The sequence below is a fragment of the Bicyclus anynana genome, chromosome 26, assembly GCF_947172395.1.
Source record: "Bicyclus anynana chromosome 26, ilBicAnyn1.1, whole genome shotgun sequence".
Lineage (NCBI taxonomy): Eukaryota > Metazoa > Arthropoda > Insecta > Lepidoptera > Nymphalidae > Bicyclus > Bicyclus anynana.
Window position 1 is genome coordinate 3,624,277 of NC_069108.1, and position 25,196 is coordinate 3,649,472.

At 36.4% G+C, this 25,196-nt stretch overlaps 1 protein-coding gene across 1 annotated transcript in view; it reads right to left on the minus strand.

Moving 5' to 3' along the window:
- Positions 1-2,280: 2,280 nt before the first annotated feature.
- The window catches only part of LOC112053404 (Kv channel-interacting protein 1), a 133,868-nt gene continuing 110,952 nt past the window's right edge, over positions 2,281-25,196 (minus strand). Inside the window, exons 2-7 of the mRNA XM_024092807.2 lie at positions 22,377-23,016; positions 8,828-8,897; positions 8,294-8,364; positions 3,676-3,885; positions 2,677-2,828; positions 2,281-2,528 (exon numbers count right to left, since the gene is read on the minus strand). Coding sequence (XP_023948575.1) covers positions 2,700-2,828; positions 3,676-3,885; positions 8,294-8,364; positions 8,828-8,897; positions 22,377-22,532 — 636 coding nt within the window. The 5' untranslated portion in view covers positions 22,533-23,016 and the 3' untranslated portion in view covers positions 2,281-2,528; positions 2,677-2,699. The remainder of the gene's footprint in view (positions 2,529-2,676; positions 2,829-3,675; positions 3,886-8,293; positions 8,365-8,827; positions 8,898-22,376; positions 23,017-25,196) is intronic.

Genomic DNA, 25,196 nt, shown 5'->3' on the forward strand with positions numbered 1-25,196 from the left:
GGTATTATGTATCTCAGTACCATTCATATATAATCAGTCACTACATCGTTTTTCACCGTATTTTCGTTTTTGGAAATATCTAACATTGTTTTTTCAACGAAATTACATAATTATGGTAATTTTACGTAAAGTTGTATAAGTATAGTAGTGGAAGTAGCAATAATAGTTTCGTATTTTAACAAAAAACTGGTATTTCCGTAATTTTGTTGAAATATTCATGTTATATGATTGTTAAAACAAAACATCATTGCCACTTGATGTAAAATGGCATAGTCAAGATCATTTCGTAGAAATAACTGTGTTAGATGATCACATTGTTATGTATATCAGTGTATCGTTCAAACAATGAGTCACAACATCGTTTTTCGTCATATTTCCGTTTATGCAATAATCTAACATCGAATTTTAAAAGAAATTACATAAGTATCTTTATTTTACGTAAAGTCACAGTAATATTGAAGTGGCAGTAGCAATTAGTAAGATTATTTCAACTAAAAACCGTTATTTACGTATTTTCGTTGAAATAATCATGTTAGATGATCGTAAACTAAAAAAACAATCCTGTTTGGTGTAAAATGACGTAGTCAAGATAATTTCGTTGAAATAATTATGTTAGATGATCACAATTACGAAAATACGATGAAAAACGATGTAGTGATTTATTATTTTAATGGTACACCGAGTTACATAATAACCCTGCTGAATTGTTGACCATAACGGCGATAGAGTGAGTGAGCAAGTGTTGCCTTTTATTTTTTCCCACATGCTCCCCATCTCTACTTATATTTGTGCTATAGATAACGCAGCTTATACCGAAGTATTGAACATTATGATCTATGACAATCTACCTGAATTTTATTTCGCCAATATTTGCTATTAGCGTATCAACGGAGCCGCTTTGCAATTCATTATTTTATTTATTATAATTAAGAAATGTCTAAAAATTATCCGTCAAGTATAATCGAGCGCAGAAGTTCAAAAGAAAAACAAACTTAACATGTTTAATTTAATTTTATTTCTTATAAGTCATCGTAGGACGCACAAAGATTAAAAATTATGGTTTAAGTTGTACGATAATAAATATCGTACTAATTCCCCGAAATAACTCGTGAGTCCTTTTTTTATATTTAAAACCATAAGTGTTATCTGTAGTAATTAAAAATAACTGACTAAAACTCATTATGATTACCTATCGGAAGCGTTGCATGAACAAGCTTCTATCACTAAGAGCCTCGTATGGCTTCGAAACTATGCCCTAGTTTCGAACGACGAAATGAAAAATGAGTGAGCTTTAGCCGGTTATATTTCTTTATAAAAAATATTAAGAATCTCGTTATCTCAAAACCGTTTTTCAAAAATCACTTGCAGAGTTTGCTGTTCTATATTTGTTGTTTGTCAGACCTTAACCTCTGTTGTTTATAATGATTGAACGGTTCCAAAAGCGAAATAAAAAAAAACAAATATTTTTTTTATAATTTGACTTTTGCACTCGAGTGTACCTACAATTTCCCTTAAATACTTCAAATGGAGACACCCCTGAAATTATCAACCCTTTTGGAAATATATTTTACAGTCAATAATTTTTTAATTTGTAAATGATATTCGATAATGAAATGTAAATGTTTAGTTTTATAGAAAGTAAAATGTAAAGTGAAAAATTATATTAAAATCCTAGTTAGGTAATTTAAAAATTTTAAAAGGCTACTAGGGCAGTGTCGGAATCCATAGATAGTTTTAGTGTTCTTTATGTACCTTTTTATTGTGGTTTAATGTACAGAACAATCAATGTCTATAAACATAGCTTGTAGACTGGTAAATTCAGAAAATAGTTTCTGTATTAGTATCAAAGCCCGGGTGATGCTTTAGCACCCAATTAATAATAATAACATATTTTACATTATAAACGCTAAAGTGTGTGTGAATGTTTGTTATACTTTCATCCAAAAACTACTATCTCAAATGGAAAATTGTAAAGGAAAATTGCAGTTAGGCTACTTTTCATCCCGAAAAAAAACATGTTATTTTTGAAAAACTGGGCGTGGGCGTCCTTTAATAAGTACAATGAACTCAAGACTTTCTTAACTTCCATGGTTTCCGATTTAAAATTTTGAATTAAGTACATCTTTTAAAATTACAAAAAAAAAAATGTCAATTTTGATAATTTTCATTAAAAGATAATTCATAAGAAACAGTGACAAAACGTGCTAAGTTTAAAATAAATAATTAAAAAAAAAAACAAAAAAAAAGGATAACCAAAGACGAAAAGAAAAAAACAAAAACCAATTGAAAAAAAAATATTTAATCGTTGTTCAAACATTTCCAATCGGGCCGTACAACATGCTAACAATAAAAAAGTTTAGAAATGGAAAAACAGTACGCTCCTGATCCTCGGTTTCAGAACGCGCCGGTAGAAGTTGTCTATGGCGGCGGCGACGCGCGCGCAGTTCGCGCGGGAGACCCACGCCGCCGCCATGTTGTAGAAGCCGTGGCAGTGGCACGCGGGCTGGTATGTACGTTTTACTACGACCCTGAAATTAAAAACTATTTATTTATTTACTGGCTGACCTGGCAAACGTTGTTTTGTCCTATATTTTTTTATATGTGGATCAACGGTGTTTTTAATGTATTTTTAAATGCGATCATGAAAAAATAAGTGTGTATACTACCTAACCCTACCTGGAGTCTACGTCAGTCTGCCGTCATAGCACCGTGTCGAACATCTGCAGCGAGCGCGTGATGACGTCATCCTTGAGGCACGACTCCAGGAACTCCTCGATGGTGATCACGCCGTCCTGGTTCAGGTCCAGCTTCCTGAACACGCGGTCCACCTGGAGCGTACCAAGAAAGCATTTGATTTGAAGGTAAAGGTACAATGTCCAGGTCTGGCTGGTGGGGGGCTACGGCCGTGGCTAGTTACCACCCTACCGGCAAAGGCATACCACCAAGCGATTTAACGTACCGTTACGATGTCGTGTGGAAACCTAAAAGGCTGTGGATTATCATCCTACTCCTAACAAGTTAAGTTTCCATCTTAGATTGCATCATCACCATTAGGTGAGATTTTGTCGACCTCCGTGACGCAGTGGTATACCCCTACCCTACCCCTAACCTACCCCTACCCTAACCCTACCCTAAGTAACTTCTCCCGTTTTCTCAACATTTCCCTTCACTGCTCTGCTCCTATTGATTGTAGCGTGATGAAAAGTATACTATAACCTGCCCAGGAGTATGAAGAATAATTATACCATGTTTTTCGTTAAAATCCGTCGAGTAGTTTTTGTTTCTATAAAGAACATACAGACAGACTAAAATTTTACTGATTGCATTTTTGGCATCAGTATCGATCACTAATCACCCCCTGAGAGTTATTTTGGAAATATATTTAATGTACAGAATACAGAATTGACCTCTACATATTTATTATAAGTATAGATTTATATATAGCTTGGCAAGTTCGTTGATGACACTCCCGTCTCCCATGATATGCGGGCGACGGGGGGAAGAGAGTGAAGTCGAGCGCGCGGGGGGCAGAGGTATATATGTTTTCTGTGGCAGAGGGAAGGACTGTGCAAGTATAAAATCGTGCGAGCGGGGCATCGCTACACTCCTCCCGGTCCGCGCGGACCATTGGGAGTATTACGAAATTTGCCAAGCTATAGCAGCGACCATTCTCACCTGTTCGTTAGCCTTAGCGTCGTCTACGCGGGAGGCGGGCGAGCCAGGCGGCGCGCGTCGGCCCAATAGCTCATGCACCGCCACCACCACCTCAGCCAGCTCCTGGCGCGTGATGGCGCCGTCGCCGTCCACGTCGTACAGCCGGAAGGCCCAGCGCAGCCGCTCATACACCGACCCGCGCAGCAGCGTCGACAGCGTCACCAGTAACTCCTGGAAACATTCATGATGTCTGTTAGCAGGGCTTTAAACAGAAAATACATGCAGAATGGGGATGATGACAGTTTTTTAAATTGTATATAAATTAAGAGTACGCTAATAGTAAAGAAATTTTGTAAAAGGAACAGGGTATCTGCGATCATTACTTTCGGAGCTACAGGGATTTAAAGGGTCAGATTTGCGGCGCTGTCGCGGATCCCTGAAAAACGCTCCATACAAAATGGCACGAACTAATGACGTCGTAGGCAATGTAATGATCGTCAGATTTGTATGAGCGTACAAACAAAATTACTAATATCTTTGTTATTTGTGCGTTTATGTTTATAGTTCATATATTAAAAAATGTCACATTTAATGTAAGGAAGCTAAAACTGTGTGAATTTTCATCTAATTACGATAAAAGATTTTTAATAGATTTTGAAATTTTATAATCCCATTTATTTTGCAAATATCCAGGACAATCTTTGCTTTTTATATATAAATTAGTTAATGACCCTATTTACCCGAAAGTATCATAAAAATCAGTACATTCAAGTCATCATCCCTATTTTATCTGCATGCTTTGTAAAATTGTAAACAGAATGCGGTCTTCTCACAGCGCTTGCTCTATTCATCATCATCATATCAGCCGATGGACGTCCACTGCAGGACATAGGCCCTTTGTAGGGACTTCCAAACATCACGATACTGAGCCGCCTGCATCCAGCGAATCCCTGCGACTCGTTTGATGTCGTCAGATCACCTGGTGGGGGGTCGACCTACACTGCGCTTACTAGTGCAGGGTCGCCGTTCCAGCACTTTGGGACCCCAACGTCCATCGGCTTTTCGAACTATGTACCCCGCCCATTGCCACTTCAGCTTCGCAACACGTTGAGCTATGTCGGTGACTTTGGTTCTTCTGCGGATCTCCTCATTTCTGATTCGATCACGCAGAGATACTCCTAACATAGCTCGTTCCATCGCCCGCTGTGTGACTCTGAGCCTTCTTATGAGGCCCATAGTTAGCGACCAAGTCTCGGAATCATAGGTCATCATTGGCAACACGCACTGTTCGAAGACTTTTATCTTCAGACTCTGAAGAATTTCAGACGAAAAGATGTCGCGAAGTTTCTCGAATGCAGCCCAGCCGAGTCGGTTTACCTCTTTCTCAAAATTGAACCTACCTAACTGGAGTTAATAGCAAAACAGTGTGCATTTCGAAAATCTGACGATTTGAGCGTAACGTAATGGAATCGGAGGGTTCCAAAGATACAAAATAAAACCCTTATCGAGACACGAGCGCGATTAATTTTATTACTAACTAGCTGACGCCGAGCGGTTTCACCCGCGTGGTTCCCGTTTCCGTAAGAATATGGGGATAAAATATAGCCTATAGCCTTCCTCGATAAATGGGCTGAAAGAATTTTTCAAATCGGACCAGTAGTTCCAGAGATTAGCGCGTTCAATCAAACAAACAAACAAACTCTTCAGCTTTATAATATTAGTATAGATTTTGAATCGCTCATGTTTTCTGAAGATTTCAGTAAGCCGAAGTAATAAAAATTGTTTTTAAAGTCTGTAATTTTTTTCCCCACCGCTGAAAGCGAAAAAAGTATATATGATCATTTATTCTTTTTATCATCTAACTCATCATAATCTACCAAATGTAATCAATACCAATGACGCTTTAGTAACTACAAATTTAGCATCCCAGGCTCCCCTACTATTATGTTAAAACTTGTAAAATAGTTTCACAACTTCAGTAGTAGTAGAAGTCACGGGCATGGGATTCCATGGTAAACTTTCAAGACACAATTTCAGCAAAACAGCCATTCCGCAAACGTATTTGTTATTGTGACCCCTTTTCATCCCCCTCACAATAAAACCACCCCTTACCCTTTGTAGAAGTCACAGGATTATGTAACGTGAATAATATTTATTCAACGTTCCCAAAAATCTATATCTATATCTATACTAATATTATAAAGAGGTAAAGTTTGTAAGTTTGTAAGTTTGTCACATTTTTTAAATGGGGTAATCTTCGGAACTACTGGTCCGATTTTAAAAATTCTTTCACCAGTAGAATCCTACATTATCTGGGAGTGCTATAGGCTATATTTTATATTGGTATCATATAAATATATATGATACCAATATAAAATATAGCTCGGCTAATAAGCCGAGTTATCACAGTTTTTGTCATACAGGTCGAACTGAAAATCCTCTTAAACAGACTTATTCGCATGCGCTGCCTTAACTATTGTGTAAAATTTAAATTAATGTATAGAGACTTTATGTATCTTTAAAAGTTCTACAAAAAAGTCCGCGACACCATATATCTATTTTCTATATATTAGCAGATATAGTACCTTTTGTGTTTTAAAAAATATTAATCTATACTAATATTATAAAGAGGTAAAGTTTGTAAGTTTGTAAGTTTGTAACAATTTTTTGAAATGGGGTAATCTTCGGAACTACTGGACCGATTTTAAAAATTCTTTCACCAATAGAATGCTACGTTATCGGGGAGTGCTATAGGCTATATTTTATATTTATATCATATATAACTACTGAGATATCGCGGGTTTTCTCTTACAGGTCAGACCGAAAAACTTACTTATTCGCATGCGCTGCCTCAACCATTGCGTATAACTGAAATAAATGTATGGAGGCTTTTTGAACCTTTAAAAGTTCTACAAAAAAGTCCGCGACACCATATATCTATCTTTTATATTTTAGCAGATATAGTACCTTTAGTACTTTAATAAATTATTTAAATTTTAAACTAAGGTTTACGTCATTATTTACACAACTAAACTTAAATCTTTATCAAAATAAATGATTTAATAATCACAAGGATATTATAGAGATAACATTTGCTGTTTACAGTATGTTAATTAGTTATATAGTTTCGGAGATAATACAAAATTTGTGAAAGTCGCAGAAATGCCGCTATATGACGTCCCGCGGTTTCAATTACGTGGTTCCCGTTCCCGTGTGAATATGAAGACCAAACATAGCCTATGACACTCGCAAATAATGTAGCTTTCTATTGGTAAAAGAATTTTCCAAATCGGTCCAGTAGATCCAGAGATTACCCCCGACAACCACACAAACTTTATCTCTTTATAGTATTAGCATAGAAGTCGCTTGGGAAATTATAGTCTTTTGGTCATTGCACCACGCACAAAAGGCTGGACCAATTTTGCTGAGGGTAGGGATAGGATAGAGGTAGGGAAGGGGTAGGATAGAGGTAGGGTAGGGGTAATTTAGGGAAAGTGTAGGGTAGGGTAGTGTAGGGTACGGATAAGGTAGGGGTAGTGTAGGGTAGGGGAAGGATATGGAACGTATAGGGTATGGGAGGAGTAGGATAGGGGTAGAGTAGGGTAGGGGTAGGGTACGGGTAGGGTAGGGTTAGGGTAGGGATAAGATAGGGGTAGGGAAGGGTTAGGGTTAGCGGTAGGGTAGGAGTAAGGTAGGGGTAGGGTAGGGGTAGATTAGGGGTAGGGTAGGATAGGTTACGGGTAGGGTTAGGGTAGGGTAAGGTGGGGGGAGGGAAAGGTTAGCGTTAGCGGTAGGGTAGGAGTAAGGTAGGGGTAGGGTAGGGTAGGGTAAGGTTGGGTAGGCTTACGAGCAGGGTAAGGTAGAGGTAGAGAAGTTTACATCAATTTTTACGCGGACGAAGTCGCGGGCGTCCGCTAGTCTATTATAAAACTGAAGAGTTTGTTTGTTTGTTTGATTGAACGCTCTAATCTCAGGAACTACTGATCCGATTTAAAAAATTATTTCAGTGTTAGATAGTCCATTTATCGAGGAAGGCTATAGGCTATATACTATCTCCGTATTCCTACGGGAACGGGAACCACGCGGGTGAAACCGCGCGGCGTCAGCTAGTATTATTATAAAGCTGAAGAGTTTGTTTGTTTGATTGAACGCGCTAATCTCAGGAACTACTGGTCCGATTTGACAAATACTTTTAGTGATAGATAGCCCATTTATCAAGGAAGGCTATAGGCTATATTATTTTCAAAAAAATTAGGGTCTTTGGCATTAGATGGTAAGTAAGAAAGTGACAATAGGAGACCGACTATTATTACACGCTTTATAATATCTTCTCTTGTAACTATGTTCGCTTGCATCCAAGATGCAAAAAGCGGTCTTGCTGGACTCGGCTAGGATAGTCCACCGGTTTCTCCACCTGTCGCCCTGACCCCCGACCGTTTGGTCTCCCTGCCGGGGTGAATCCTCCGCCCGGTGCATATATGTATTTATGTAGCGTATTTAAGTAAGTTTATTTATTTTCCTTTTGGCCTTATATATATTTATTTTGTACCGGGCGTGAGAGTAAAATACATGTGTAATTATAATAATTAATAATGGTCGGTCTGCTTAATCATGATGTTGAAGATAATGAAGAACTCACCCTAAAGCTGATAGCGCCGCTACAATTGACGTCAAAGGCCTTGAACACATAGTGCGCGTACAACGCTGAGTCTGGAAAACACATAATTAATTATTATATTTTTTTACCGATTAGCACTATGGCGCAGTCAGCAGTGCTGTTTTCAACATAGAGGCCTGAGTCCGATTCCAGCTTAGGTCAGATTAGGATTTCATATTCTCTAAATAGGCTAGTTAACACTTTTTTTTAATTGTCTTAAATTATCAGAAGCGGATTTAAATAGCAAAATACGATTACATAATGGGAACCTATCAGGTCTAATAACTTCCACTAAGAATGTTACCAATAAACCCTCGAGTGGCAGAGAATAACCTTTACCTGATAACCTTTTGATATCTGGATCTATTGAACCGATTTGAAAAATTCTTTTACAAATAGATAGAACGTTGTTTGTGAGTGATAAAGGCTTACTCCCACGGGAACGAGTACTACGCGAGTGAAACCGCGGGCCGTCTGCTATTAAAAAATAATGTAGAAGTGGATCGATATACTTACTTCCATGTGGAAAGAACTTGGCGTATATGTCTTTGAAGGAATCCTCGTGGACTACGCCTTCTGGACATTCCTGTAATCAATAAAATATGAAGGAATTACTATCTAACATATACGAACTAGTTGACACTTTTTTAAATACTCTTAAATTGTCTATTATCGTTCTGCTAGATTAAAAAAAATATTATATTTTTTTGAGACGTGATTACATGAAAGTTTTAATTTTTTTAAATAAGTTTTTGACAATACGAGCCAAAACGCCTGTCGGCCATGATGTCTATATTTCATCTATTTAAGAGCACGCAGCGCGTCGGTACGATATGGATAAAATTCGAAGCGCAAACGAGACGCCGAATTATGACTTTCACGTGAGTGAAAAGCACGGAGCGATTTGACGCGCGACGCAAATTTTATGACGTGAACGACAAAACCATTTTTACCTAATTGCAAGTAAATTAAACAACATAACGAAAAACAAAATGGCCATGTTCATAATTTTCTATACAAAACAAAAATTTAAGAATATAAGTTTGCTTTTCCTGAGATTGAAAGCAAAATGTGAGCAAAACATGTATTTTTCAAAAAAATAAACTATCGAGAAAAGTTTTACAAATTGTGTATTTTGTATAGTCTTAACGAAGCTAATACTTTGAAATATCATTTACCCAAATATCAGGCTCCTAACTTTTACAGAATCTGAGATCCAGATCCATTTGTAACCACCAAATTACATATTGCACACTCTTAATGACGTCACTATAACAAATCCTTTACAAATGGAGCGTTTGACAAAAATATTTGTTAACAATTTATTAGTTTGACGTTCAGTACATCAAGTTGTGACGTCTCAAAATGGACAACATTGTTTTGATTAATATGAATGCAAAAGTATGTCTGTATGTCTGTCTACCTTTTCACGACAAAATCAAAAAATCAACATCAAAATTCATTTATTTCAAGTAGGCTCAATTTACAAGCACTTTTGACACGTCAGTTAACTATTTGTAAAGATTCTACCACCGGTTCGAAAGGCAGATTCTGCTGAGAAGATACCGGCAAGAAACTCAACAGTTGCTCTTTTGAAATGAAAAAGTCATACAGTATTATAATTTACAATTGATAACAATTAGAATTTCTTATAGTTTTACTTCCTGTGTGAAGGTGGAAGCTGATCCAATGGCCTCCAAGCATCTTTATCGTTAAGGAACTCATCAATAGTGTAGTAACCACTACTAAGTAAATGTTTTTAACACATTGCTTAAAGTTGTGCATTGGCAAGTCCATCACAGTCTTGGAGATCTTGTTATAGAAGAGTACACCTAAACCTACAAAAGATTTTTAACTCTTTGGAGACGATACGCAGAAATAACAAATTTATGCCCGTGTCTAGTAAGACGTGGGTTTAAATCTCCTTTTTGTACAAATTAGTACGGCTAATACAGTGACCCGATTTAGTTGCGACACAGTTTCCGACCACGGCCAAACACTAGCCGTGGTCGTGGTGCCTAGTGTGCGCTGTGCTTTACAGTATTTAATGCTCATTAGCATCTGGGGTTAATACCTAAACACGCGAGGTCGCGTGACGCTGCCGAAATTTACCGAAAAACGCGATCCTCTGATCATAGCTATTACCTACTTATTTACCAACATTGTCGAGGACGAGAGACTGCGATGCCCAGATCATCCTTATCACATCACACTTCACACTAATATTATCACATCACAATAATATTATAAAGGCGATAGTTTGTGTGTAAGTGTGAAAGTGTTTATGTGTGTTTGTTGCTCTTTTAAGCTGTGGCTACTGAAGCTATTTGGCTGTGTTCAACGGATCCCTGAGTAGAAGAATTTTCCGCCATTTTTTATTTCTATAATTTGCTTGGCCCAAAATGGTCGGTCTCGTTTGGCTGTGCAGGGAGAACAAGAGGAGCGGAGAAGGGGAGTGATTAATCGATTGTCAAGGAATTTCTTAACCATAGGTACATCCATTGGTCACAAGTCAGAGTTTTTCTCTCTGCCTCGAGATGGACCCGGCACCCATACGGTGAATCCATGGAATGCTAAGATATTCGCGGATATCTGAGGCGAGGTTCTAGGAAACACCATCCACCCAACTCTTTAGTGAAAATGTCTTAGAAGAAAGATACGATCTGTATTCACCCGATCCAGGGTTGGAACCTAAGACTTCGTGATCGTAGCCACATAGTCACTGGACAAAGAGGCAGTTGTTGTCAAAGTTGAATTGTAGTTTATGATAATCACATGAATAATAACACAATGCTACGCGACAACATTATGCTAATCGCAATGTATTACCGAATGTACATTTCGCTGTCCGGCATATCAAAACCGCAAATCGGACTAATATTACAAACCATTTCGAATTATGAAATGTTGGGTTTTCAAATATATATAACAGCCGCCTCGCGGCTTCACCACCGTAGTTCCCGTTCCTGTGGGAATATGGGAGCTTAAATATGTATATACTAGCTGACGCCGCGCGGTTTCACCCGTGTGGTTCCGGTTCTCGTTGGAATACGGGAATAATATATAATATAATATAGAGCTTACTGTGCCGTGGGAGACTAACATTCCGAAAGACCACAGTATAAAAGTGAATAAACATTATGACCTATCAAAATTAACTAACTAAAACTGGCTATGTAATTAGTCTATACGCCGTAGAAGTAGGTGCGAGAGGGTTACCAGCAAAATCTCTCTACAACTTGCTTAAAGACATAGGCCTCTCTAGAAGTGCAGCTAGTTCTATATTAGAACGAGTATTCAAAGTTGTTCTAATAGGATCTTACCAAATTTGGATAGGCAGGAAGAACAACACGAGCAGAGAAAGGGAGTGTTGATCGATCATCAAGAAATTCCTTAACCCTACATCCAGTAGTCACAAGTCCTGGACTTTGCTTAGTGTTTTCTCTCTACCACGCGATGGACCCGGCACCTGCACGGTGAATCCATGGAATGCTAAAATATTCGTCTCCCTTTTCCTCGATAAATGGGCTATCTAACACTGAAAGAAGTTTTCAAATAAGACCAGTAGTTCCTGAGATTAACGCGTTCAACCAACCAACCAAACAAACAAACAAACTCTTCAGCTTTATAATATTAGTAGGTATAGATTTAAGCTCCCGACGACGAACTCCGTGGCGCAGTGGTGTGTGCGGTGGATTTACTAGGCGGAGGTCTTACGTTCGATCACCGGCTGGGCCAATTGAGGTTTCTTAATTGGTCCATGTCTGGCCGGTGGGAGGCTTCTTCTTCTTCTTCTTTCCACCTTACCGGCAAAGACGTAACGCTAAGCGATTTAGCGTTCTGGTACGATGTCGTTTAGAAACCGAAAGGGGTGTGGATTCTCATCCTACTCCTAACAAGTTAGCCCGCTTCCATCTTAGATTGCATCATCACTTACCATCAGGTGACATTGTAATCAACGGCTAACTTGTAAATATTAGAAAAAAAATGTGATACTTACAAATAACGTGGTTTTCTATTGGTTGAAGATATTTTAAAATGGGTTCAGTAGATCTTAAGATTACCCCCTACAACTTCTAAAACATTACGGCTTTATAATATTTCATAGATTATTTATCAGCTGTGCTGTTAATCTATGAAACAGATTTAGATAGTCCAGTGGATATAACCTCTGCCTTCGATTCGAAGGGCGTAGGTTCGAATCCATTCCAAGACAAGCACCTGCAACTTTTCAGTTGTGTGCATTTTAAGAAATTAAATATCACGTGTCTCAAACGGTGAAGAAAAAAACATCGTGAGAGAACCTGCATAACTGAGAATTTTCTTAATTTTCTACGTATGTAAAGTCCACCAATACGGCGTATGCGTGGTGGACTATTAGCTCTCTCATTTTGAGAAGAGACTTGTGCTCAACAGTGAGCAGAATATGGGTTGTTAATGATGATGACAGATTAGAAGACGCTTCGCAGTTTCATTCGCGTAGTTCCCGTTCTAATGTAGACTGTAGTAATTGAATAAATAGTAATACAAGTATATGTAGGTAGCAGGGACGATGGTTCGTAATAATCCGATTCCTATAGGCTTACCTTTTAAAAATCCACGAGTTTTACGGACGTTAATAATAATTTAATGTAGGTACTTACTAAGCCAAATCACAGTCCACCGGGTGGACTGACGACATCAAGCGAGTCGCATGGATTCGCTAGATGCAGGCGACTCAGGATCGTGATGTTTGGAAGTTTCTACAAAAGGCCTATGTCCTGCAGTAGATGTGAATCGGTTGATATGATGATGATGATGGCTCAGCCAAAAAACCATGAACGGGTTACCTACTAGAAATTTTCAACCTTCGCCACTGGTAGGTATCTATACTAATCTATACTTAATAATATATAGCTGAAGAGTTTGTTTGTTTGATTGAACGCGCTAATCTCAGGAACTACTGGTCCGTTTTAAAAAATTCTAGCAGTGTTAGATAGCCCGTTTATCGAGGAAGGCTATATATTATCCCTGTACTCATACGGGAACGAGAACCACGCGGGTGAAACCGCGCGGCGTCAGCTAGTGTATGTATAAACGAAATGCCAATGAAACACCGATGCACGCGTCGACAAGCGACGATGCGACCAATCAATTACCAATTAGTCTTAATTGGACGCTAATTGAACCTTCGCTTTGTATGTTTTTCTCATCGGCATTTCACTTCTCTCTGGGTACTGGGTTATTTGATTTTCGAATATTTAAGTTGAATGTTAAAAATGTTATCTTTTTAACCCCCAAAAAAGTTTTTTAAGAGGGGTGTTATAAGTTTGACGTGTCTGTCTGTCTGTCATAGCTCCAAAACCTCAGACCAATTATTGTATAGGACCTGCCTCGCTTGACGTTACTTTTCTGTCAAAGTACCTATATGATCAACGATCTAATGCGATTATAAAAACTGTTTCTATAGTATCGATGTTAAATAGTTGTAATCGTGTTCGTCGGTTAAAGAGCTCCGTAAAAACCTTTCTGTGTAGTTGAATGGTGTAAAAAACGGGAAAAAACTTCTAGTTTAGTATAAGATATATACCAAATCTAAGCTCGTTTTCCTCAGAAAATGACAGACAATTTTGTTCGTGACTATGAGTGCGATACAGATCCTTCTATAATTGGTCTGAGTCCAAAACGGATGAAGCGATTTTAATTTAGTTTTTATTTGTATGAAAAGTGACTTACGGACGAGTGTTCTTAGATAAGTTTGATGAAAATCGGTTGAGCCGTTTAATCTGAGGGTTGAAAATGGGGAAGTATAACCGAATGTCTCCTCCTTCGTTTTGTAAATCTACCGCGCATACCATTGCGCCAGTCAGAATTGACCTCTCTACAGATTTAGTTTAAGTTACTTATATTAATTTATCTTCAAAATTCAAAAATCCCTTCAGTGTAATTTAGTCGTACAATGTGTTGAAAAGTTACTAAAAAGCGTTGATTTTATGCTTGATAATTATTTTTTGAATAGTTGTTTCAACTAACGAAAAGGATATGGTCCATTTCAGGTCGACTCTTGTACCCCGGATCATTAAAATTTAATTGAAATCTAAATAAATAAAAAGAAATAAATAAAATTAAAACCCAGTTTTTGACATAAATCAAGATGGCACCCTTAAAGCAACTATGACATGACAATTGACAGCAATCGTCAAATCGATTACTGTAATGAAAACGTCATCAATCCGCCATTATTACCCTTAATAGTGTTGCATTTCTTGGGAGAAAAGGGATATTATTTCGAAAGTATATTTGTGTAATCAAAAATTGTTTAAAAAAAAAATTCTTTTGTTTCCGCCTGGGTACAATGACTGATCCTGGGCTCCATACAATTTTGGACCATCTACTTTAATTTTTTTCATTACAAAGTTGAGACTACTCGATGTCGTGCTATTTACGGGCAATTGTAACACCAATACGAAATAGGCTAAATATGTCAGTCTTGTCTATGCCCGAGCTGTTATTTCCTACAAAAGGTCAGTGGGTAATGTCAACGACCGTTCCCGCCAAAAATAGCCGTCAATTTGACAGGTGTCTGGAAGCCATTCCGCACGTCAGCGGACCGTTCGGAAATAGACCGTTATAGTGACACGAGAGTTACGTAAGTTGATTTTGTGTTGTGTTTATTTTTGCAACGGATATGTATTCCTGAACGTACGTTGTGAAATGGTCGTGGAAATATTTACTTTATAGTAATAAATATTGATACGTTTAGTTTGCGGTAGATACAGATTAGGAGCCCATGATGACAAATAGGGGTGTACTCGAGCGTCGCGGGGACCTCTCAGATTTCGTAGATAATTAAAGTGCAGTTTACGGTAGATACAGATTAGGAGCTCATGATGACAAATAGGGGTTTACTCGAGCTTCGTGGGGACCTCTTAGATTTGGTAGATTAGATCATAGTAAGTAGTATGATTAAAGGTTATCAATCATCATTATTCTTATTTTAATAACTCACTATAAAGCCAGGCTAACACTCATAAGAAAGAGGTTATGCTTTGACAAAGAGTCTATGGATCTTAGACAGACCACGCTGCGCCGGATGGTTATATTTACATACATATAATATTATAAAAAAACAGACCTCCGCCGTGCCTCTGTCTGTCGCGATAAACTATTGCACAAATTTTTGAATTCACCATTAGATAGAATCATTTATGAGAAATGTTTCGACACCAATTTAAAGGCTGTTTAAGATTTTTTTTAAATGACCTTGATTGTTCTTCATCGCTAAAAAAAAAATATCATATTTTTATGAGACGTGCAATAACATGAAATTTTTAAATATTTATTTGACATTACGAGCGAAAACGCTGTCGGCCATGATGGTCTATATCAACTGTTTCATGACGTCACGTTAACAAATTCTATACCAAACAGAGCGTTTGACAAAAAAGATTAGTTAATAATTAATTACTTTGACGTTTACATCAAGTAACATCGTGACATCATAAAATGGACGACAGCTTTTTTGATGTTTGGGAAATTTGATTTTTAAATTAAGTTCTATATGAAATTATGATGTTGATGATGATATTATATTTGATATGAGTCAACCCTATTATATTATTAATAATCACAATAAAAAAATCATATAGGTATCTCAAAACTGTTGAATATCATTCAACATACTTAGCAAGTATGTTCTTTAAAAAAAATTAAGAAGTTTATGTATGCTCCTATTAATTAAATAAAATAAATAAATAAAACAAAGTTATGCTCAAATTGTCACATTTTCGAAATGTACAATATAACACATTTTAGCTAAAAAGTTACTACTTGTACAAAGTATAATTAAATATTCCTGATTATAGCTTTTTGGGTTGTGTTAAGCCCTATACTTTTAAAAGACCTCGTATTTGGCGGAGGTACTCAACAACATGCAAAGTGTCCTCCGTTATATTCATCTGCCCCGCTCGAGTGAATTCCAAAATCCTCTCGTGGGCTCCTCTGCTATAGAGCAACATAAGATTTAGTAGAGCATTCGCATGTACGCACATTACTCTGTAATATGTCTCTGGTTTATGTATACCATAAATCAGAGATATATAGAGTTATAATAATTGTTTGTAAGGTTGAGCTTTGCTATAAGTACCTATCAATATAAGACCTTTTTAACAAGGCCCACAATAGAGATAGGGTTGTTGTCTCATATAAAAATATAAATAATTTAATAGGCTTGCTGTACAAAACTAAGATTTTTTGCATAGACGCAGTTTAGATGTCTAGAAACTCTAATCACATTTTTATTTGTGAAAATAATCTCATAATTGTAATATTTTTATAAAACAAAATTGTATTTTTATCACGTCACCGCAAACGCCAATCACGCTGTTATCTTTATGAATGACGTCACTTGCTAATGTGTTGTGTTTCGGCGGAAAAAAATTTACGTAGATTAAATATTATTATAAATTAATTAATTAATATATAATTAATTTATATATAATATTAATTAATATATAATATTAAATTTTTTACTGGTTATTATTGACGGGACAAAATAAAATATTCGTCGTATTCGTCATCAACCCATATTCGGCTCACTGCTGAGCTCGAGTCTCCTCTCAGAATGAGAGGGGTTAGGCCAATAGTCCACCACGCTGGCCCAATGCGGATTGGCAGACTTCACACACGCAGAGAATGAAGATAATTCTCTGGTATGCAGGTTTCCTCACGATGTTTTCCTTCACCGATTGAGACACGTGATATTTAATTTCTTAAAATGCACACAACTGAAAAGTTGGAGGTGCATGCCCCGGACAGGATTCGAACCCACACCCTCCGGAGTCAGAGGCAGAGGTCATATCCACTGGGCTATCACTGCTTTAAACACTGTTTACAAAAAAGACAAGTAGCCTATTTCGTGTAGTACATAGAAAAGGGGTCCGAAATATAGCGATATCAATTAATAAAATTAAGGATTTATTATAAAACTTAATTTAAATATCACGTTTTATCAAATTTCAAATTTTTGAGACGTCAAAAACGCTGTCGGCCATTTTGTGACGTAACTAACACAATTGATGTACTAAACATCGAACCTATTAATTTAATTAATTTAATTTCTCAAACGCTCCATTTCTATGGTATGGGATTTAGTACTTATAGTGAAATCATGAAACAGTTGAAATATAGACTGTCATGGCCGACAGGCGTTTTGGCTCGTATTGTCAAATAGTAGAATAAGAAATTGCATAATGACGGTCAATAAAGCAAGAGTTGCATTTTATAAAACGAACGAAGTGAGTTTTTAACCGACTTCCAAAAAGGAGGAGGTTCTACGTTCGGCTGTATGTATGTTTTTTTTTTTTTTTATTATAATAGAGACACGAGTGATTGAATGCCAAGTTATGCTCGTGTCATATATTTTTTATATTTTATTCACGTTTTTTTTTTTAGGATCACATCATGCAAGTTGAAATGTATTTAATTTATTGTTTTTTTTTTTCTCTCTTTTCTTTGTATGATGTGTATTCTGAATAAACTTTTCTTTCTTTCTTTCTTCTTTCTTTCTTTCATACTCTACTTTATCTAATCTCATGAAATAGGAATCTAACAAAATTAAATACTACTACATATGCTGGTGGGAGGCTTCGGCCGTGGCTAGTTACCACCCTACCGGCAAAGACGTACCGCCAAGCGATTTAGCGTTCCGGTACGATGCCGTGTAGAAACCGAAAGGGGTGTGGATTTTCATCCACCTCCTAACAAGTTAGCCCGCTTCCATCTTAGACTGCATCATCACTTACCATCAGGTTGTAGTCAAGGGCTAACTTGTAAAGAATAAAAAAAAAAAAATTCGCGACTTAGAAGGTAATGGATTGATTATTAACTTCTGATAATAACCGAGTTAAGTTGATTTTTTCACAGTTTGAATTTGAAGAACTGTGGAACTGAAAAGTTGAATGAGAAATAGGAGTTCCGTTTTTTCCTTTTGTGCTACGGAACCCTAAAAAGAAGTATTAAGGCGGTAAAAGAAATAGTCAGCTTTACGTAAAAGGAAGTTCTTTCTAAACCCACTATGTTAATGACTATGTAAATTAGTTTAGTTTATTGGTACAAGACTTATTCTTTTACTAGCGGACGCCCGCGACTTCGTCCTCGTGAAAATCGTTGTAAACTTTCAACTACCCCTACCTACCTCTACCCTACCATATCCCAACCCTACCCCTACCACTACCCCTACCCTACCCTACCCCTACCCTACTCATTAAGGCACTCCTTTATTTATTCCTCCCACCGCGAGTCGCGTCGAGCGCGGCAACCGTTACACAAAAATAATCCTTACAGCATGAATTAGTATTCAAGCGCGATGGCTTAGCGTATTTCATGTATAACTTTGGTGTTTCTTTACCGATTTTTATGATTATTTTTTTATTGAATAGGTAATCATGTTAACTTTCTTATTAGGGATGACCGATGAGTGTTATAAACATAAGAGTAGACAAATATAATTATCGGGAGTTACACGTGTTATTGTGAGTCAACCATAAAAGATAGACATATATATGCTGTTGTGTTTTTATAGATAATTTTAAAAAGAACATATCCGTCATACATGATTTCTATGTAGCTTTAAGCATTAAGGCTGTACACGCGACGGAATCTTAAAAAATTGAGTAACTTCTCCCGTTTTCTCAACATTTCTCTTTACTGCTCTGCTCCTATTGATGGTAGCGTAATGAAAAGTATACTATAACCTGCCCAGGAGTATGTTGAATAATTGTACCAAGTTTCGTTAAAATCCGTTCAGTAGTTTTTGTTTCTATAAAGAACATACAGACAGACAGACAGACAGACAGACAGACAGACAGACAGACAGACAGACAGACAGACAGACAAAAATTTTACTGATTGCATTTTTGGCATCAGTATCAATCACTAATCACCCCCTGATAGTTATTTTGGAAATATATTTCATGTACAGAATTGACCTCTCTACAGATTTATTATAAGTATAGATTTATATGTTAACCTGCTTTCTTGCGCCTTTATAGTTTTTTAAATTAAATTACTAGATACAACTACTAATTTAGATTTCCTTGCATTTTTAAAGATCATTTTATTACTTATGAACACAGATTAAAGAATAATAGGCAGATAGAACGCACGGAACACGACGGTGTCTTAGCTATTCCAAATACAAAATTTAAAAGCTCATAGATTCTCGAGTCAGCGTCGGAGCGTCGCATCAGTAATTTTCAATATTTTTCAAGAAAAATGGCGTCTTACGTTTTTAAATATTTTAAAAGCTTTTCACAAAAACTAAAGAAATAAGATTATTTGAGTATTTATTTCATAGGTAATCTATTATAATATTTATTTATGTAATTGTTGTTAGTGTTAAATCTTGAAATACAAATTATGAAAATGTTTGTATATTTTTATGTCAAGGAGAAGCGTAACGTAAAAAGTCGTGGTAGCAGCAAAATTTACTACTTATTATCTTTGCTAGTATTACTTTTTTTTCTCTCCAGCATGTGTATTAAATGCAAAGGTTGGTGACCGTACAGCCTATTCATTCTCTATTCTGTGGTAGCAACCAAATTTACTACCTTTGCTAATATTACTTTTTTTTTCTCCCCAGCATGTGTATTAAAGGCAAAGATTGGTGACCATTCAGCCTATTCATTCTCTATTCTGTGGTAGCAGCAAAATTTACTACCTTTGCTAATAATATTTTTTTTTTCTCTCCAGCATGTGTATTAAAGGCAAAGGTAGGTGACCGTACAGCCTATTCATTCTCTATTCTGTGGTAGCAGCAAAATTTACTACCTTTATTAATAATTACTTTTTTTTTCTCTCCAGTATGTGTATTAAAGGCAAAGGTTGGTGACCGTACAGTCTATTCATTCTCTATCGTGATGTTTGGAAGTATAAATAAGGCCTATGTTCTACAGTGGGCGTCTATCAGCAGTATGATGATGATGATTCTCTATATATGATGTAGTGTGGTGGTTTTAATTCCATAACGGAAGCCTGGTCTTGTAGTCGACTATAATAGGCTGATAAAAAAATTAAAGCTCTAAAACAGAAGCTTATTAGAGCAGCTTTTTTAATCAACTCGGCTTAATCATAAACAGTTCGCGCGGCGCCGCTGAATACTTAATTGGCGTAAAGATCTCACCCTGAGCTGTACGAGGCTGGGGAAGATTAAATTAAAAATGCAAGGTAAGTGCCACTTAGTACAGCTTTATAATATTTATACTTAATATCCCTTTCCTACCCCTATCCCACCCGTACCCCATACCCCGTATCTCACGCCTATCCTACCCTTACCCTACCACTTCCCTATCCTACCCGTACCTCTACCCTACCACTACCCTACCTCTACCCCTACCCTACCACTACCCTAAACCTACCCTACCCCTACGCTTCCCTACCCGTACCGTACCCTACCCTGTAACTTCTCTATCTTACTCCTACCCCTAGCAAAATCGGTCCAGTCCTTCGAGAGTGGTGGTATGACCAAGAGAAATAGAGACTTCTATGCTAATAATATAAAGAGGTAAAGTTCGTGTGGTTGTAGGAGGTAATCTCTGGATCTAGTGGACCGATTTGGAAAATTGTTTTACCAATAGAAAGCTACGTTATTTGCGAGTGTCATAGGCCCGGGAACGGGAACTACGTAAATGAAAGCGCCGGGCGTCTTATAGCGGAATTTCTGCGTCTTTTAGAAATTTTGTATTATCTCCGAAACTATTAAAGTAATTAACATACCGTAAATGGCAAATCTTATCTCCATAATATCCTTGTGATTATTAAATAATTTATTTTAATAAGGATTAAAGTTTAGTTGTATAAATAATGACGTAAACCTAAGTATATAAAATTAATAATTTTTAAAACACAAAAGGTACTATATCTGCTAATATATAGAAGATAGATATATGGTGTCGCGGACTTTTTTGTAGAACTTTTAAAGATACATAAAGTCTCCATACATTAATTTCAATTTTACACAATAGTTAAGGCAGCGCATGCGAATAAGTCTGTTTAAGAGGATTTTCAGTCCGACCTGTATGACAAAAACTGTGATAACTCGGCTAATATATATGATACCAATATAAAATATAGCCTATAGCACTCCCCGATAATGTAGCATTCTACTGGTGAAAGAATTTTTAAAATGGGACCAGTAGTTCCGAAGATTACCCCATTTAAAAAATGTGACAAACTTACAAACTTACAAACTTTACCTCTTTATAATATTATATTAAATTAAATTATATTATTATAGTAGATATAATTTCGTACCTATTGTAGGTACATTGTATAAGGGTCAGATGTCGATATCGATATAAATATCGATATTAATTAATAAAAGTTAAGGATTTCGTAGAAAATTTCATTTAAAAATTATGTAATGTATAAATTTTTCCAAACGTCACAAACGCTATCGTCCATTTTGTGACGTCACACTGTTAATTGGCGTACTAAAGGAATAAACGTCAAACTAATTAATAACTAATAATAATTTTGACGTGAAGTGACGTCATGAAACGATAAAATAAAGACCATCATGGCGGACAGCATTTTAGCTCGTATAAAAAATATATTGCAAGTTAGTTGCCTAAAAAAAATCCTGGTTAAACTATTATTAACCATTATTAACAATAATTTGGCCAAGAGTTTTTGAGGCAACCTACTCGTAATATATTTTTTAACTTAAATTTGATATTAAAACATTCATTAAGTAGATGGGTAAAGCTCTCCAATACGGATTTTAGACCATTAGAAACGACCTTCACCCATCTGTTTAATGGATGAAAAGTATTTTATATCAATAATACGGATCTTTCTTGATCGTCTGTAGCGTAAAGAGTAACCCGCGCTACAGACGTTCAGTTTTAACTGTAGTTATCGAAATTTCAATCAAAATCATTATAAAAAACTGTAGAGTTAAAATTGATAAATAGTACACATGGACGATTTAACTGAGCAGTTCGACTGTTCAGCTTAAACTGAGCAGTTAAAACTGAAAGTCTGTAGAACGGTTAAGCCGCATAAAAAATTAATTCCAAAAACTCACCGTCTTGAATCCCCTATACATGACCCTGATCTCCTGCTTCGTGAATTTCGTCAGTCTGCAAAGTTCTTCCAATGCTACGGGTATGGGTTTTGGTGCCCGCGACGGCTCCAGTTCATACGCATGCTCTTCAACGGGCGAATCCGGCGGCGTTGCCATTATAAAACCTTTTTGCAATCACTTACACATCTGTCACTTTTAATTTTTAAACTGTGGCTAGCACATCGTTACAGACTCAAAAGGGCTAGACCTCAGAGCCGTAAAGCTAGTTTTAAAAAGTCGTTCTAGTTACCTACGCTCAATTAGGTTAGAAGCCGACCCCGTACAGGCAATTAAAAAAATGCATTTGACCTAAACATGCTTTGACAGCTAAATTGATCGTTCAAAAAATGTAATTAATTTATTTTTAGTGTATTCACCTTTTTTATTGTACGTATTTTTAAATAAACATTTATATTGTCATTAATTTATTATTATTTATTTTTATAAATAAAAAGATTTATTTTATTTATTATTTGTCTATGGTTCACTAGATTTTCTTCGGGATAGTCTTTTTTATTATATTTTATCTATGTTCTTAAAACAAATCGATTTTAGAAATAATGTTTTTTTAGAAGATCTGGATGGTACGAGGGCAGGATTTCTGTAACAAACAAAAAGTTTTTATTAGAATAAGTTTGTTTACGAGTGGAATAGATGTGGTAATAAAAATGTAGAACATAAGCCTGTTTGTGCCAGATCTTTGGAATAGAGTAATTGACTGTGACTCGTATCAAATTAATTATCATAGATCAATCAATAATAGATGGAACGCACGGTACACGACGGTGTCGTACCCTTCACAAATACGAAATTCAAAAACGAATACATTCTCGTGTCAGTACGACACGAAGCGTCACATCAGTAATAATTTTCAATGCAAGAAAAATGGCGTCTTATGTTTTTGAATATTTTAAAAACTGTTCACACAAACTAAAGAAATAAGGTGGAGTATTTTTTTATTGGCAATTATTAATTATTACATCAATTTACGTAGTTGTTAGTGTTAAATTTTGAAATACAAATTATGAGAAATTGTATATATGCGGTTGTCAAGGAGACGCGTGACGTTTGTTTTTTTTTAACGGGTTTCACCGGTTTCAGTACCTCACTTGTAAAGACTCACTCTGGTTACTCTGTGTAAACAATATTAATTTCGTTTATAGTAGATAGGTACATGGATTATGGGTCCGAAATACATCGATATTAATTAATTAAAGATAAATAATTAAAAAAAATATATAAAAATCATGTATTTTTAAATTTTCCAAACGTCAAAAACGCTGTCGTCCATTTTGCGACGTCACCATGTTACTTGATGCACTACACGTCAAACTAAATTTTAACTAATATATTTGTCAATCGCTCCGTTTGTAAAGGATTTGTTAACGTGACGTCATGAAACAGTTGAAATATAGACCATCATGGCGGACATGCGTTTTAGCTCGTATTGTCAAAAAAATATACAAAAATAAAAATTTTCATGTAATGTAATTTTAAAAAGTCATATTAAAAAGTATACTACAAAGATAATGAACAATTTAAGACTATTAAAAAAAATGTCAGTAAGCCATCATCTTCTATATCTATCTAGCTATAAATCAACTTATAGCTAGCTATATATTTCTGGCTTTAAAAAAGGTTGCCGGTCCTGAATAGATAAGAATGGCGATGGCGAGGGTCTGAGAAAAGTGGAGATCTTTAGGGGAGACCTATGTCGAAGGACAAGCTACTAGATAATAAGAATTATATATATAGTTAAAAATGTAAATGTAACTAACCAGCAATAATCAAGGCTTATTTTTATTTTATATATATGTCTGGCTACAAAGATCTTGATACAAATGTTGAAGCTCTGACCGACTTGTAAACCTATGGTTGAAGCATAAAATTCGGTACAAACTAGCATGCAAATTTCAAAATCTTATAATTAAATTACAATGTTTATCCTAAATCTTAAATACACTAATGTCTAAACTTACAAAGATGATATTATTGATCTTCGAAACTTGTCATGGTTGGTCATAAGGTTGTTGTGTGCTGTGTTTGTGGCGGCATCTGGTCAACGGTTCCAACTGAATACCAGCGCTGCATGCTCTTTTTATTTAAAGAGTATGTAGCATTATGCTGAGTTGGATCCCTTTACTGGGTTGTGCCACACATCGCAGGATATTGTTAATAACAAATTGTGTTGTGTGGCATAATTCACTATTAAAGCTTTTTTCTTTCTTTCATGTTAAAATTAACTAACTATGAAGTACCTCTGTATTTAAATCTACTGTGCATACCACTGCGCCACGTATGCCGTTATGACTATAATGATGATGATGATGAAATGACGAAGGTGTGACCACCGCAGGCCCTTAGAACTAAAATGTTTTAACATAAATATGCCATATGTGAAATTCAATTGGGCGAGCCTATGGAGTGCTTTGGCAGAATGCCACGAAGCCACGACTGAAAGTACTAACTTGTCAAAATTGATAATATCGTATTTATTGTGGTTTCGGCAAAGATTTTGTACTATTAGATATGCCACTAATGCAACGAAACTGGCGAACAAAAGTTTGACGGCCTCCGTGACGCAGTGGTATGCGTGATGGATTTACAAGATGGAGGTCCTGGGTTCGATCCCTTGCTGGGCCGATTATATTTTCTTAGTTGGTCTGGCTGGAGGCTTCGGCCGTGGCTAGTTACCACCGACAAAGACGTACCGCCAAGCGATTTAGCGTTCCGGTACGATGTCGTGTAGAAAACGAAAGAGGTGTGGATTTTCATCCTTGT